The sequence below is a fragment of the Pteropus vampyrus genome, unplaced genomic scaffold (genome assembly GCF_000151845.1).
Source record: "Pteropus vampyrus isolate Shadow unplaced genomic scaffold, Pvam_2.0 Scaffold347, whole genome shotgun sequence".
NCBI lineage: Eukaryota > Metazoa > Chordata > Mammalia > Chiroptera > Pteropodidae > Pteropus > Pteropus vampyrus.
In genome coordinates, this window is record NW_011889128.1 from 1,179,651 (window position 1) to 1,195,861 (window position 16,211).

Consider the following 16,211-nt stretch of genomic DNA (forward strand, 5'->3'; position numbering starts at 1 on the left):
AACCTGGACTAGAACTATGGATGGTGCTGTCTTCTGCCAGGAAAAACAATTATCAATTTGATGAACCTTCCTTTTAAAGTTCAGATCAAACATAACCACTATCCTTTCAACAGCTCTTCCTCCATGAGTTCTCACATCACTTTGTTTAAAATTCTATCATAATCAGGCTTCTTATTCTATTTATAATTATTTGTTTATAAATCTGTCTTTGTCACGAGACCTGGAGTTCTTCCAGAGAGAATAAAAAGTGTCTTATTCATCTTTTCATCCCTGGCACCCTATATAGAAGACACCAAAGTGGATACTCAGTAAAATGTCTAGGGAATGTCACCTTCTCGAGCCAACTCGCTCAGTTCCACGGCATGATCCACCTCCCCTTCTAATTGCTCCTCAGCTGCTATGGTATCCTCTTCATCCTCCGCTAGGAAAGAGAATGAAGTAAGATCAATGACGACAGAGGCACAGGCACAATCCAAGTGGCAGAGGTGAGAAAGCCTGAAACATTAGATCCAAACTATTCAAGAGATAAGAAACAATAGGATATAGAGAATAGGCCTGACCTTCATCCTCATTGGCAGTAAACTCTTCGTCGTCCTCATCTGGATGCCAAGGCTGCTTGTTTCGCTGTGTAACAGAGTGGGGTGGGGGCTTTACCTGTACGGCAAAGGATAAAAGGGAGAGGGCCCAAGGTTAGACCTGCAGGAAAAAGGCACAATGTTGAATAAGATGTCAGAGAACGGTCTGTCCCATTGAGTGACAGATGCCACTGGCACAGTTCCTGGGCAAAGATATAATCAATGGTTTTCTTTAAGCACCAGCTACCAAATCCTGGCCCCACTGCCTGGGGAGGACCTGTGAAAGTGCTAGATAAGAGATAGCGGCTCCTAACACCATTCCCATGCACCTGGACATATAGAGAAACAAACAGCTTAGGTCCAAAAAACTTGAAGGTTACCATCCCACCTCTAAATCTGTAAGATCTGTAAAGGAATATCAGGGCCATTTCACAGGAGTGGCACAGGCCAGAATAAACATTTTTTTCAAGGTCACACAGCAATTTAAAGGGTACAGTAGAGTATGCTCCTCCACTACTTATCAGAAACTCTGCCCAACTCAGACTGCAACTTGCCCCAAACCCAGATTCTTCTCGATCTATCCTCAAATGAGAGCCCCAAAATTGCCCTTAACCAGGGAAGACTCCTCAAAACCACAGCCAACCTTAAAGACCAGAACTCAGGCCATGAACCTCTTTCCCCCTCTGCTCCCAATCTGGGCCCTCCCTCCACCATGTGCTCATACCTTCAATACTTGAGAGGTCTCTTCTTCACCACCTTCTTCAGGTCCATCTCGGGTGTCACTATCACGAGATGATGGGGTTCCCGAGGGACTGGAAGGCCCTCCTAGCAGCTGAGGGGGTAGGGAACGGAGCAGCTCTTCCAATGGCAGTTCTCCCTCACGTCTAAGCAGCTCAATCTCACGCCTCTGGGTCTCTGCATCATTGCCTTCTTGTTGTTCTTCAACCTCAATAGTTTCCTCATCGTCCTCTTCCTCCTCCTCTTGGGGTTGGAAGTCCCCATCTATAGCAGGAGAACAAGGTCACAAACTCCACGGGCCCTGCAAGCCACAGGGTGGGTTTTCAGCTCTGGAAAGGGTACATGAGGAAGAGTTACAGAGCCAAAGAGGACACACACCTTCATCATCCAGCTGGGAAACGGGGGGTGGAGGACTAGAAGCAGCTGAGGAAGAGCCAAGGCAAGGGGAGGAGCCAGCTTTGCTGGAGGTTAGCGGCTGGTTGAGGCTCTGAGACAGAAGGTCTGAGTATTTTTCAGTTTGCCCCACAATGAAGTCCAGGTGCAGGTCCAGAGCTTTCTTGCGCTTTTCCTCCAGCCTTGACTGTTGCTTGAATTGGACCACCTGTCGCAAGCATGATAGGGATGGGTCGCCCTGATAACCTTTTGTTTACATACTTTTACCCAACATTTAGCGAAGCCTCCTCTAGGCTAAGCCCGGGGCTGCCTTTTCAGGAAGAAGAGCTAAATGACCTTAAGGATGCTTCTGAGGAAAACACAAAGGGAGTACAGGGGAGAGGAGACAGCTTAGCTTCGAAGAAGAGAGTAAGATTTACGAGTGTATCTAAAGTTGAATCTTAAAACCTAAGTAAGTGTCCCCTAAGTGGAAGTGAGGAGAAAGGCATTCCGAGTAGCGAAATGTGTTAATGGCCAAGGATAAGCAAAAGAAGGAACTTTTTAAGTGGAAGGGGAAGGAAAAGAACTGGCAGGACACAATAAAAACTGAAAATACAGACAAAAGCCAGGTAGTGCTTGAGAAACCATTAAAACTTAATAGATGGAAACAATTTAATGAGAACTTTGATGGTATTTAAGCAGGTTAACGGGCAGACAGGTTTTAGAAAAAGCATGCTGAATGCTCTACAAAGGACAGATGGCCTAAAAGAGTCAAGAAGTCCTATTAACAATCCTCAAAGGCAGGGCCCATATTTTCCGTTCTTCTTCATAACACGTAATGCAAGAAAGATCCAAAGAACAGAAACGTTGCTAAAGTTGTTTGAAATTATATTATTCACTGTGTCATGAAGTTTTGATCATTCCTGCAACCATGCTACCTACCAACCAAACCCAAGGCATCTCTCTTTCCCAATCCCTGCTGCCTACCTTCTCCACATTGCTCCAGAACTGCCTGACATCCTTGGCCATGGTGGAGGCGATTCTGCGCAACTTGGCCTGCTCCTCCCTCCGAGCCCGTTCCTCTTTCTGCCGTTGCTCCTCATGGTGCCGGATCACCATGCGTACTACCTATGGGAATGAGGAACCAGCATGCAAACACCCCAAGTCAAAAGTAAATAATCAAGGCCCAGAAACCTGAGAAGTCAGAAGAGTTTGCCTCTTGAGACTATGGGCATCAATGAACATCTTACACTATTCTATTCGGTTTCCTTCCAATCCACCCATCGAGGAAAAACAAACCTGAAAAAGAAATGGAAAGTAGGCCCAATAGAAGACATACCTTACGGGCCACACCCCGTTTCCAACGGCGCTCCTGAGCAAAGTCTGCAGAGAGCCACTGCATCTCCTCACACAAATAGTCCCAGTGGCCTTTGGGGCGGGGAGGCTCGGGCACTTTAGGCAGCCTCTTCAGTGACCAGAAACCCTCCTTCCGCAGCTCAGCAATCCGAGTCTCAATCTCAGCCTCCTATTAAAGTAGAGCGAGGTCAATCAAGTTACTGGACATTTACTCTACTTCATGACCAAGGCTGAACTCCTGAGCACTATGTATAGGCACTAGCTGGAATGAATATATTATGCTTAAGTCTACATACCAATTCTACAAGTAGGTATTATACTCCTTCAGGTGAGTAAAAAGAAAAAAAAGACGAGGGAGATTAAGTAATTTACTTGAGATCATGCAGACAGAAAGTATTAACAGAATTAAAAATGGGTATAATGACTCCAAATTTCATGCTCTTTTCCATTATTTCAAACAATCTCCACTCACTATGAATGCAGGTAGGACTTGGGAAAACATATCCCAAGGGAACATCCCAAAGGAGCAGGGAGGGCCTGTTTCTTTATTGACTCTATATACAAGGGTTCTTTGCTACCGTAGAATTCTACTTACGCAGGAGCATGTTCATGCTTAGGAATATGCTATAAAGCCCAATTTACACAATCTTGTTTGCTTTTAAAAAAATACTATTTTTATAAAAATGTTTTTACGGAAATACTGAAGTTATACACAAAAAGATTAACAGTGGTTAGTATGACAAAAAGATAACATTGTTTCTACACTGATTACAGTGCATTAAAAAAAAAATAAAAGCATTTGAAATTTTTTTAATAGAAGTGACTTAAAAACTTAGGACAATTGCCTTTATTATTGTCCTCTCCTGATAAAAACTAAATCAGAAGAAATAACAGCCAGAGATGAATCAGGCCTGATGGTAAAGAAAACATCAAGAAAGATATTAGCATTAGACCAATGGGCTCTCCAATTTGAGCATGCAACAGAAACATCTGAAGTGCTTTTTAAGACAAACCTGCTGGGCTCCACCCTTTAGTTTTAAGAGTAGGTGGAAGAGGGGTACCAAAAATCTGCATTTCTAACAAGTTCTCAGGTAACGCTGATGCTACAGGCCCAGGGACCACATTTATCAATAGGTAAGTGTTAACGAAGGCTACGGGATAGAAATGAGAAGCAGAAACCAGTAAATCTTAAGAGCCTCACAGTTTACGAAGCACTTTTCTATCTTTAATTTATATCTTCTAACACCTATAGCCTATTTCACCATCCCCATCTCATAGAAAAAGGACATGAGGCTCAGAATTCAAGCAACTTGCTCAAGAGCACTAAGTTAAGACAGAACCTACACTCTAAATTCGTGATGAGGAAAGAAGTGTAAAATATCCATGGAACATAAAAATTCAGGGAAGAAGAGTCCCAAGAATCCTCATGAGCCCTCCTAATACATACATGCTTGGCTTGCTCTGCAATCTCAGCATGGCTCTTCTCCCACTTTGGGCCCTTGTTAGCCAGGTCAGTAGCCTGGGGTAAGCTGAGCCCCTCCAGAGGCACTGTGACACCATCTGGGGGCCCTGGAGGTCCATCCAGAGAGGAATCTTGAGCTATATGCTGGGGAGAGATGCCACCTGCCCCACTAGAGGCTGGGGAACTGGACGAGGCAGGGGACACAGGATTGCTGCCTGTCATGCCGTCCGACACCATCTAGAAAAGGGAAACAAACGATGAAATGAATGCTTAGCACAGTACAAAGAGTTTAAAGTATATTATTTCATTCTATCTTCACAAGAAAAACATTCTAGAGTAAGGTATCACCCTCGTTTTCATAAATGCAAACCTTTGGCTACAGAGTTTTAATAAGATACCCAAGAAGGCAAAACCAAGTTTATAGTAGATGCTTGGCAGGCGAGAGAAGTTATAGCCTGAAATTCAAAAATACCACTCTAGTGTATGATTTAAAATTTTAATAAACCTTTCAGAACCTCAATGATTTCACTCACATAAACAAATCCCTATTTTTCCCTTCTTTTCACAGCAAATATGGTAGCTTCACCTATCCAAATAAATTTGAGCTACCGTCAAATTCAAAAGACATCAACAACCAACCAACCCAATCTAAGATCACCTAAACCTCTTTATATTCATTACCAGTCTTAGTAGTTTCCTTTACTGGAGAGGTATGAGGGGAAGGGGAGGGAGGGTTGGTCACTGTCCTCAACCAACCACCTACCTACTGCTTTACAAGAGCCTGCATAAGCAATAAGAAGTAGACAACAAAGTCCCACTTAAATGTGGACAGCAAAGGAACTCATGAAATTTACTCCAGCACACAAGCTTCAGTGTGCCACTCAAATTCTTACTTAGCTAAATGACAAAAGACTATACGTCACAAAATTTCCCAGCTGCTTGGGAAAATTGTATACATCAAATTCATAACCATCAAAAGCCTACTGTAGCTTCTAGTCAAAATGGTGGAGCAAGTAAACACCGTGTTCACCTCCTCCCAGGACCACATCAAATTTATAATTACAGAACCACCATCATTGAGAATTGCCTAAAGTCTAGCTGAACAAAAGTCCTGTAACCAAGTATGTAAAAAAAGCAGCACTGTTGAGACTGGGCAACTGTAATTGAAAAATAAAAATTTATTTTAAAAAAGCCTACTGTATACACACCTAGGTCTGCCTGGTGTCAAAACCCATGATTTATTTCCCCGACCCCCGGCACTTCCTTGATATGAAAAAAGAATGAATACACATCATCCATAATACTTAACATGTTCCATTTCCAAAAGAAACTGAGCTATTCTCAAAGCATGCAGTCTTAGAAGCATGTTGTCCCTACTTCCATTTGCAAACTGGCCTAATTCAACCTTTTTCAAGTAATGAGGTATTTCCAGTCTCAGAGATCAACAATACACTAAGATCAAGTACAATGTGAGCATCCAACAGGCTTAAGAGTCCACCCAAACACCAAAGATTCTCTAAACTCGGCTATCCAGCTACCTAAGATCATGGAAATATGGCTAAGACCTGCCACATTTCTTCTGCCACAGAGCCAGCAGCCTACAAAGCAGACGTAGGGAAGGAACCTCCCCATCACTTTTAAACCTGTGTCTGCAGGATTGGGAGCTGAGGGTGAGCAGGGGAGGGGCTGCTCTGCATGGTCCCACTCCCAGGCTCCTCTTTGGATGCCTGAAGAATGACTGGGTTGTTGTCACCACTGCTGCTGGCCGAGGGGCTGGCGTCCGGCTGCAGGGCATGCTGGGAGCTGGCCTCATTCTGGGCCACCGGCCACCGGGACCCGCCTTCCAGGGCCCGGGGCCCACTAGGGCGTCCCAGCCTCCGCTCAGGTCCACCGGCCTCTGGAGCACCTAAAGCAGAGTAAAAAGAGGAGAAATGAAATTTTAAAAAATTAAAGAATCTTTTAAATAACCAGAAACAATGTTAAAAATAAAGGCAAACGAATAGAGAGGTCACAACCTACATGTCTTGAGCATTTATTATGTCAGATACTCAGTAATCGATGTATTCTAGAATACATCTACGTGAACTAAGTACTTTTCAAACTATAATGCTCAGTTACTTATACATACTGAGGAATAGAGCCATGCAGAAAAATTCCTTACCCAAATGGAACTTACATTTTAATATTTCCTCTATTTTACAAGTTAGCAAATCAGGACACAGAGAGACCAAATGACTTGCATATGGTCACACGGTAAGGAAGTGGTAAGAGGAAGACTTAAACCTAGGTAGCCTGATGCCAAAACCATGGAGGACATGCTATTCTCCTTGGCAAAGCTACAGTGATCAAATTTTTATTCACAGTTCCAGTTCTATTGTTGCAATGCTATCATCAACCCAAAAACTATAAACCAATAATTTCTCACTAATTACCTCAAACATCTCTCCCATCAGCATCAGTACATAAAATGATATCTGAACCCTCACCTGTGTGAGCTGAGACCACACCCCCTGTGAAAGTCTGTACTTCCACGGTGCTGCCGTACTGAGGGAAATCACAACTGAAACAGACAAAAGGGGAGGAAAAACAGCAGAGAGGAATCAATTGATGTTTACCAACACGCACGAAAAGCCTTCTTTAAACCAACTTGACACTTTTAAATATACTGAAATCAGTTCAAAAACTGAAAAAAAATTACCGTAGTAGGAAAAGCTCATATTTCTAAAAATAAAAGCAAATCAAATTTGTGAAAGAATTCCTTAAAGACATAAAATTCTGGCTGGTGGGAAGAGCAGCGAAGTGAAGCAAAAAAAAAAAAAAGTTTAAAAAGCCTAAGCATAAAAATCTCCAACTAAATGGAGTGTAAATAATGAAGAAAAAAAAGGCTGTCACATCCAGAAGCTCAAAAGGTGCTGGCTCCCAGGCTGCCTGCTCTTCCTGCCAGTGAGGGCAGAATCCACCCTTCCTCAGGGCAGATACCTACGCCAGGAGACAATTCCCCAAACACAAGAACTTCAGTAGGAAACATGAGGAGCAGTAAGATGTGAGGAATGCCACACACAGCGAAGAAACATGGCCCGGAAACAGGCAGTGTAAACTCACACAAGGCCCGGAAGTGTTCTCCCAGTGTTAAAGGAAATTCCTTAACCATGGTGCTGCCTTTGATCCACTCCCTCCTCCAAAACAGATTCACAGGACCCAAGCTAACTACAATCCAAGAAACTTGAACTATTAACCCCAGGAGTCATTACCGTCTCCCAACACTTCCCAACAGACTGACCCAGCGTGACCCCTGACCTCTGCCCCAAGTTGCCACTAGCCCTAAGATAGTCCCGCCCCCTCCTAGACTCCCACCCAACGTGCGCGACAGACTGGGGGAGGGGCCCGCGCGTGCGCGGCTGGAGGCGGAGTGAGCCCGCTGCGCGCATCGCCCGGGGGCTCCCGCCAGAACCCAAACCCACGCACACCAGAGTCGCAGGGCTAGGCAGCGTCTCAGCCTTGCCCGTCAGGGAGGCCTACCCCCCCACCACCAGACCGCGAATGCCGAGATACCGAAGGGTTCGAGGAGCCACAAGGTCCTGATCCCTGTCTGGACATGGTGGGCTCGCGCCCCGACTACTCATCCCACGCCCCCCTTCCTCACCCCGCGCGCCCCTGGGGGGGAACTGGGGTTGGTGGGCGGGCAGGAGCACACCTGGGTCCGTCCTCTCAGGGCTCGCTCGCTTGCTCAGGCACGCGTGCGCAGACGGGCGGGAGGGGAGAGGAGACGCGCCTAGGCCCAGTGCCGGCCGGCCTGGCCCCCCTCGACCTGTCTCTATGGGCGCGCGCCGACAGCCTCGCGCAGCGGCCCCGGGGCCCCGGCCGAAGGTGCGCGCGCAGCACCCCGGGAAGGTAGGAGGGGAGGTGGTGGCGGAAAGCTGCGCGCGCAACCACCCGTCAGGGGAGGGGTAACTGTGGAGCGTCCGCCATCTTGTCTCCTTCTCCTTACCTGCGTCCTAGGGGGCGTGCGCACCACCCCCCTCCCGCTGAAGAGCGGGAGGGCCCTCTCTTGTCCGCCGCCTTTGCGGCCTTTAAATTCCCCTGGGGCCCGCAGCTACTGCCACCGCCTTGCTTCCACTACCTCCTCTCACGCCACAGAGGTGCAGGCGGTGGGTGGGAAAAATGAGACTCTAGTCTCAGCGAACTGCCGCCGCCGCTTCCGAGGCCTCACCAAAATGGCCGCCGCCTTCTCGGCCGCCACCACCACCAACACCACCACCACTACAGCTCACTATCGCTACCGTCGCCGCGGCCCGTCCTCTCGCGAGAGACAGTAACTGAAGGTTGGAAGAGCAGAGAGTTCGCGTGCTAGCGTAGGGCGCTGTCCGCAGCGCGAGGCAGGCTGGGAGTTGTAGTCCGCCGGGAGAGAGTGCTCTTGCTCCGCGGCAGAGCGTCTTTACCCATCGCCATAGAAGCTGTCGCTGGAGCTGCATTGCGGCTGCCAACTCGGACCAGTTCCTCGTTATTTTATAGTTTACCCAGAGAACTGAAGTAGTTTGTTATGTACTTTCAGCAAGTTAGCAGTGGAGCCTGGGCCTCTGGATTACCACTGCAGTCCACTTACATGGAGCTTTTACACAGGGGTGGTATTCCCAATAGCTCCCAAGCACCTATGTCATCTATTCACCAACTTCTAGGTTAAGAACCCCTTTGAGAATCTGATACCCTTGCCCCAGAATAGAATAATAATAGCAGGTTTCTACTGAGGCCACTTCGTGCACTAATTATCTTCGTCTCAAAGTGTTCCATTTTACAAATGAATTAAGGCTCATAGATCAACCAGTGACAGAGCCCAAAGCCAGGATTCATAGCCAAGCAGGCTTAGTTTCTCTCTTCTCTATTCTCAAAATGTTGATTATTCTATATGTCATTGATTTGAAGTCCTTTTTTCTTGAAAGACCAGGGGTTGAAAACTCAAAAATCTAAAGAGGGGGAAGGTAATATAAATAAATGAAGAAAAGCAAGTGAGGAATGTGAACAACAGACCATATGCTCTGTCCAAAAGGAACAACCACTGTTCAAACCACTATACCTGTGGTCATTCTATAGGAATGTGGGCTAAATACTTGTAAGGGTCAGATTCAGCCGACAGGCTGCCAGTTTGTTACCTCTGGTGTCTCTTGGAGCTTCAAAGCACATAGAAGCACCCAGGACTGGTGGTTTGATTGAATAAGTAGAGGAATGCCCATCCATTTAGGCCCAATTCAAAGACTCTTTCCAAGCCAAGCTTACATACTTATGAAACCCCATCATGGAACCACAGTGAGCTTCCAAGAGATCTCACATCTCTTGGCCTTCCCATATACCTTTTCATCCTTTTTCAAGTGTCCTTTCTTAAAATTTAGCTCAAGGGTCCACAACCAAGTAAACTCTCAGCCACCCCCAGGCTGGTGTAACCCCTTCTGGCTCCCATAGCTTTCTGGGCTTCTTAAAGCACTGATTGCATTGTATCTGAATTCATGGTCTATCCACATCCTCCCCCAAAGTATTTCTGCCGCTTTCTGAGCTCTTGAGGGTAGGGACATGGTTTATACATTAAAATTCACTATGCCAGTCTAAGATTATTCAGGAGATGTATTAGTGTGAGGTACTTGCCTTGTAATACTTTGTTAGAAACAAAAATAACTGGTATTGGATACATGAGCTCAAACTCAAATCCGAAATCACCCAGGTCCAATCACTATCACTTTTTGCTTGGATTTCTCCTAACTGGGCTTCCAACTTCTACTCCAGTTTCTCTTTACTCCATTCTTCATACAGCAACCAGAGTGTCTTTTTCATATAAATCAGATTATGTTGCTCTCACATTAAGACCCCCAAATGCCATCTTAGTCCACTTAGATGAAAACCCAAATTGTGTATCATGGCTTAAAATCCCCATAGGACAGACATGTTAAGCTGAAGAAACCAAATATAAGAGTACATATAATTCTATTTGTATAAAGTTTATGAGCAGGCCAAATTAATTGATGGTGATAAAAATCAGAGCAATAACTATTGGGGGAGAAGGATTTTAACTGGGAAAAGGCACAAAGGGGTACTAAAAGTGTATTATATCAGAGGTTGGTAAACTTGACCCAAAGAGCAGGTCCCAACCATCACCTTTTTTTGTACGGCCCACAGCTAAGAATGGTTTTTACATTTTTAAATGGTTGAGGAAAAAATCAGTAATATTTTGTGATACAAAGAAATTAAATGTAATTCAAATTTCAGTATCCATAACTAAAGGTTTGTTGAAACCCAATTGTGTCCACCTATTTACATAGCATCTATGGCTTCTTTCCTGCTACAATAGCAGAGCTGAGTAGTTGCAATTGAGACCATAGGCCCACAAAGCCTAAACTATTTTCTGTCTGGCACTTTCCCAAAAAAGTTTCTTGACCTCTGTTCTGTTTCTTGATCTGGACGAGGCCATGTCCATGGGTGTATACAGATGTAAACATTCACTGAACTGTGTACTTAAAATTTATATATTCTATGTACCTCATAGCGTGTATTACATACTTAAATTTTAAAAATAAAATAACCCTTCAATTTATGACCCCTGTATACTTTTTTTTTTTTTTTTTGAGGCGAGGCAACCCTTAGTTGAGGTCAGATTGCAAGGACCATGTCAGCTTACAATCCCTTATTGTTTACTTTTATGCCTACAGCACCTAGTCTTCCTAGGTGATCTCCCATCCAAGTACTAACCAGGCCCGACCCTGCTTAGCTTCTGAGATCAGATGGGATCGGGCCATAGACTTACTTTTTTTTTTACTGCATTTATTCCATAGCCGCTATGCCTATCTCAAAACCATCCATTGAGTTCATTTCTGCTGCTTTCAGAGCCTTCATCTTTCTTTTTCATCTGAACTTTTTTCTCATGGCTAGCTCTCCCTTTTCATGAAGATCATAGTTCATATATTGCCGCCTCAGAGAAGTTTCTTGACATTAAATAACCCTTTCACTGCCAGTTACTCTATCACATGCTGTCTCTCTTACCTGAAATTATTATTTGTATGTTTGTTTATTGTCTACTCCTCTCCCCAATAAAAGATAAGCTCCCTAAGAGCAGGGACATTGTCACAGAGTTCATAGTGCTCTCTAGATAACTGATGAATAAATGAAAAACATTACTAACAACCTCGTGAAGAAGAGAGTGTAGGTTCAATTATACAACTGAAATTTTGGTTAAATGAAAACTGAATGATGAAAACTCAATACTGTCAAGATGTTAGCTCTTCCCAACTTGAACTGTAGATTCAATGCAATCCAAATCAAACTCCATCAAGTTGTTTTGTGGATATCAATGAACTTATTCTAAAGTTTATATGGAGGGGCAGAAGACCTGGAATAGCCAACACGATATTGAAGGAGAACAAAGTTGAAAGACTGACATAACCTGATATCAAGACTTACTCTGAAATTGCAGTAATCAAGACAGTGTAATATTGGTGAAAGACAGGATAACTAGATCAATAGAACAGAACAGAGCATGCAGAAATAGACTCATAAATATAGTTAGCTGTTCTTTGTCAAAGGAGCACAGGCAATACAATGGAGCAAAGATGGTCTTTATAACGAATGGTGCTGAAGCAGTTCAACATCCACATGCAAAAAAATTACTCCAGACACAAACCTTACACCTTTCACAAAAATTAACTCAAAATGAATCACAAACCTAAATGTGAAGTGCAAAGCTAAAACTTTTAGAATATAACAGAAAAACTAAATGACCTTGGATATGGTGATGATAACTTTAGATACAATGCCAAAGGCATGATCTATGAAAGAAATTGACAAGCTGGACTTCATTAAAATTGAAAACCTGCTCTGCCAAAAACAATGTCTAGACAACGATAAGATAAGCCACAGACTAGGAAAAAATATTTGGAGAAGACACATCTGATAAAGGACTCATCCAAAATATACAAAGAACTCTTAAAAACTAAACAATAAGAAAATCTGATTAAAAACTGGGCCAAAGACCTTAACAGACACCCCATCAAAGAAGATATACAGGTGGCAGATAAACATATAAAAGTGTTCCACATCATGTGTCATCAGGAAAAGGCAAGTTAAAACAACAATGAGATACCACTACATAGCTATTAGAATGGCCCAAAATCTGGAATACTAACAACACCAAATACTGATGTGGAGCAATGAGAACTCTCATTTATAGCTGGTGGAAATGGAAAATGGTGCAGACAATTTGAAGATAGTTTGGTGGTTTCTTACAAGAGTAGACATACTCCTACCATAGGAACCAGCAATTATACTCCTTTCAACTCCCAACAGAGTTGAAAACTTAGGTCCACATGAAAACTTCCACAGGGATGTTTATAGCAGTTTTATTCATAATTGCCAAAAGTTGGAAACAACCAAGATGTCCTTCAGTATATGGATGGAAATAAGCTGTGGCATATATCCAGTAAAGGGTTAATATCCAAACTATATAAAAAATTCATACAACTCAATAGCAAAATATTAATAATAATTAGTATTATTTTAAAATAGTCAAAGGACCTGAAAAGACATTTTTCCAAAGAAAATGTATCACTAGTAAGAAAATGCAAATTAAACCCAAAATGAGATGTCACCTCACATCTGTTCAAACGGCCATTATAGAAAAGACAAGAGATGCAAATGACATGGTACTATGTATAAAGAACCCCAAAGATTCCACCAAGAAAAACAAGTAGAATAAATTAATTCGGTAAAATAACGGGATACAAAATTAATATACAAAATTGATTGCGTTTTTATACACCAATAACAAACTATCAGAAAGAAATTAAGAAAACAATTCTATTTACAATTGCATCCAAAGAATAAAATACCTAGGAATAAATTTAACCAACAAGGTAAAAGATCTGTACTAGGAAAACTATAAGTCACTGAAGAAAGAAATTGAAAAAGATACAAATAAATGGAAGGCTATACCATGCTCATGGATAGGAAGAATTAACATTGTTAAAATGTTCATACTACCAAAACAATTTACAAATTCAATGCAATCCCCAATGATATTTTTCACAGAACTAGAACAAGTAATCCTTAAATTTATATGGCCTGCAGGAGACCCTCAAATAGCCAAAGCGATCTTGAGAAAGAAGAACAAAATTAGATGTATCACACTACCTGATTTTAAACTATACTACAAGGCTATAGTAATCAAAACAGCATGGTACTGGCATACAAACAGACGCATAGGTCAATGGAACAGAATAGCCCAGAAATAAACCCACACCTCTATGGTCAATTAATCTATGACAAAGGAGGCAAGAATATACAATGGGGTAAAGATAGTCTCAATAAATGGTGTTGGAAATAAATTTTTAAAAAATTAAAAAAATAAATGGTGTTGGGAAAACTGCACAGATACATGCAAAAGAATCAAACTTTCTTACACCATGTACAAGAATAAACACAAATTGATTAAAGACTTAAATGTAAGTGAAACCATAAAACTGCTAGAAGAAAATCTAGGTACTAAACTCTTTGACATCATTCTTAGTAACATTTTTTTGGATATGTCTCCTTAAGCAAGGGAGATTAAAAAAAAAAGCAAACTAAAAAGTTTTTATACAGCAAAGGAAACCATCAACAAAATGAAAAGACAACCTACTGAATGGAAGAAGATATTCACCAATGATACATTTGATATATATCCAAAATAAACAATCCAATTTTAAAAAGGGCAGAAGACCTGAACAGACATTTCTCCAAAGAAGATGTATACACAGTTGGCAACAGATATATGAAAAGATGCTCAACATCACTATCATCAGGGAAATATAAATTAAAATTACAATGAGATATAACCTCACACCTGTCAGGATGGCTATCATCAATAAATCAACAAACAACAAGTGTTGGTGAGGATGTGGGAAAAAGGAAACCTTTGTGCACTTTTGGTGGGATTGTAAATTGGTGCAGCCACTATGGAAAACAATGTAGAGGTTTCTCAAAAAATTAAAAATAGAAATATCACATGACCCAGCAATTCCATTTCTTAGTATTTATCTGAAGAAATCTAAAACACTAATTTGAAAAGATATATGCACCCTATGCTCACTGCAGCATTATTGACAATAGCCAAGATATGGAAGCAACGTGTTTATTGATAGACAAATGGCTAAAGAAGTGGTACTTATATACAATGGAATATTACTCAACCATAAAAAAGAATGAAATCTTACCATTTGCGACAACATGGATGGACCTAGAAGGCATTATGCTGAGCAAAATAAGTCAAAATAAGAGAAAGACAAATACTGTATGATCTCACTTATATGTGAGATCTAAAAATAAAACAAACTTATGGAGAACATATTGATGGTTGTCAGGTGGGAGTGGGGCTGGGTGAAAAAGATGAAGAAATTAAGAAGTACAAATTAGCAGTTATAAAAATAGTCACAGGGATGTAAAGAAAAGAATTATAGTCAACAATATTGTAATAACTATGTACGGTGTCATATGGGTACCAAACTTATTGGGGTGATCACTATAAGTTATATAAATAATCACTATGTTGTACACCTGAAACTAATATTATATATCAATTGTAACTGAAAAATGAAAAACAATATTTTTAAAAAGACAAGATAAATGCTGGCATGGATGTGGAGAAAAGGGAACTCCTGCGCACTACTGGTAGAATTGTAAATTGGAATAGCCACCATGGAAAACAGTATGAAGGATCCTCAAAAAATTAAAAATAGAACTACTACATGATCCAGTAATTCTGCTTCCAGTAATTCTGCTATCCAAAGGAACTGAAAACACTAACTTCGAAAGATATCTGCACCCCCATGTTCATTGCAGCATTATTTGCAATAGCCAAGACATGTAAACAGTCTAGTGTTAATTGATAGATGAATGGATAAAGAAGTTGTGGTATAAATATATGATGGAATATTATTCAGCCATAAAAAATGAGGAAATCCTACCATTTGTGATAACATGGATAGACCTTGAAGATGTTATGCTAAATGAAATAAGTAAGACAGAGAAAGGCAAATACTGTATTATTTCACTTATATGTGGAATATAAAAACAAACTAATAGAAATAGAGTTCAGACTAATGGGTACCAGAGCGGAGGGTAGGGGAAGGAGAAATTGGAGGAAGATGGTTTAAAGATACAAACTTCCAATTATAAGACAAGTACTAGGAATGTGTTGTACAACATAATGACTGTGCTTAACACTGCTGTATAATATGTAGAAAAGTTGTTAAGAGTAAATCCTAGGATTTCTCTTCACAAGGAGAAAAGTTTTTTTCATTTTTCTTTTATTCTTTTTTCCTTTTTATTCTATTTATATGAGATAATGGATGTTAGCTGAATCTATTGTGGTAATCACTTCACAGTATATGTAAATCAAACCATTATGCTGTATATCTTAAACTTATACAGTGATGTATGTCAATTATTTCTCAATAAAACAGGAAAAAATAAACTGGTACGAACAGACAATGGAACATTATTCAGTGCTAAAAAGAAATAAGCTACAAAAAGCCATGAAAGACATAAAGGGACCTTAAAGGCATATTACTAAGTGAAAGAAGCCAATCTGAAAAGGCTACAAAAGTATGATTTCAGCTACACGGAGTTCTGGAAGAGGCAAAGCTATGGAGACCAAAAAAAAAAAAAAAAATCAATGGTTGCCAGAGGAGTGTGGG

General features: G+C 41.5%; 2 protein-coding genes and 1 non-coding gene across 8 annotated transcripts in view; 1 reads left to right on the forward strand and 2 right to left on the reverse strand.

Moving 5' to 3' along the window:
- SRCAP (Snf2 related CREBBP activator protein) overlaps positions 1 to 8,808 on the reverse strand; it is a 30,840-nt gene extending 22,032 nt beyond the window's left edge. Inside the window, exons 1-10 of one of the 6 annotated variants that reach the window (XM_011378652.2) lie at positions 8,492 to 8,808; positions 6,990 to 7,063; positions 6,147 to 6,409; positions 4,489 to 4,740; positions 3,025 to 3,210; positions 2,673 to 2,813; positions 1,692 to 1,914; positions 1,300 to 1,577; positions 561 to 654; positions 332 to 421 (exon numbers count right to left, since the gene is read on the reverse strand). In XM_011378652.2, the coding sequence (XP_011376954.1) occupies positions 332 to 421; positions 561 to 654; positions 1,300 to 1,577; positions 1,692 to 1,914; positions 2,673 to 2,813; positions 3,025 to 3,210; positions 4,489 to 4,740; positions 6,147 to 6,200 (1,318 nt within the window). In that variant the 5' untranslated portion in view covers positions 6,201 to 6,409; positions 6,990 to 7,063; positions 8,492 to 8,808. Of the gene's footprint in view, positions 1 to 331; positions 422 to 560; positions 655 to 1,299; positions 1,578 to 1,691; positions 1,915 to 2,672; positions 2,814 to 3,024; positions 3,211 to 4,488; positions 4,846 to 5,866; positions 6,125 to 6,146; positions 6,410 to 6,989; positions 7,064 to 7,486; positions 7,507 to 8,197; positions 8,401 to 8,491 lie in introns of those variants that run through there. The other 5 variants (XM_023522505.1, XM_011378651.2, XM_023522507.1 and 2 more) reach the window with 5 other exon arrangements.
- On the reverse strand, positions 740 to 867 carry LOC111731039. Its single transcript, XR_002776924.1, has one exon. It is a non-coding gene; the product is annotated as a small nucleolar RNA SNORA30/SNORA37 family (small nucleolar RNA).
- LOC105304594 (artemin) lies at positions 8,320 to 9,204 on the forward strand. Its single transcript, XM_023522418.1, is given in 6 exon segments — positions 8,320 to 8,394; positions 8,683 to 8,766; positions 8,769 to 8,815; positions 8,932 to 8,959; positions 9,056 to 9,170; positions 9,173 to 9,204. Coding segments are annotated over 6 exon segments (381 nt in total).
- Positions 9,205 to 16,211: the final 7,007 nt, after the last annotated feature.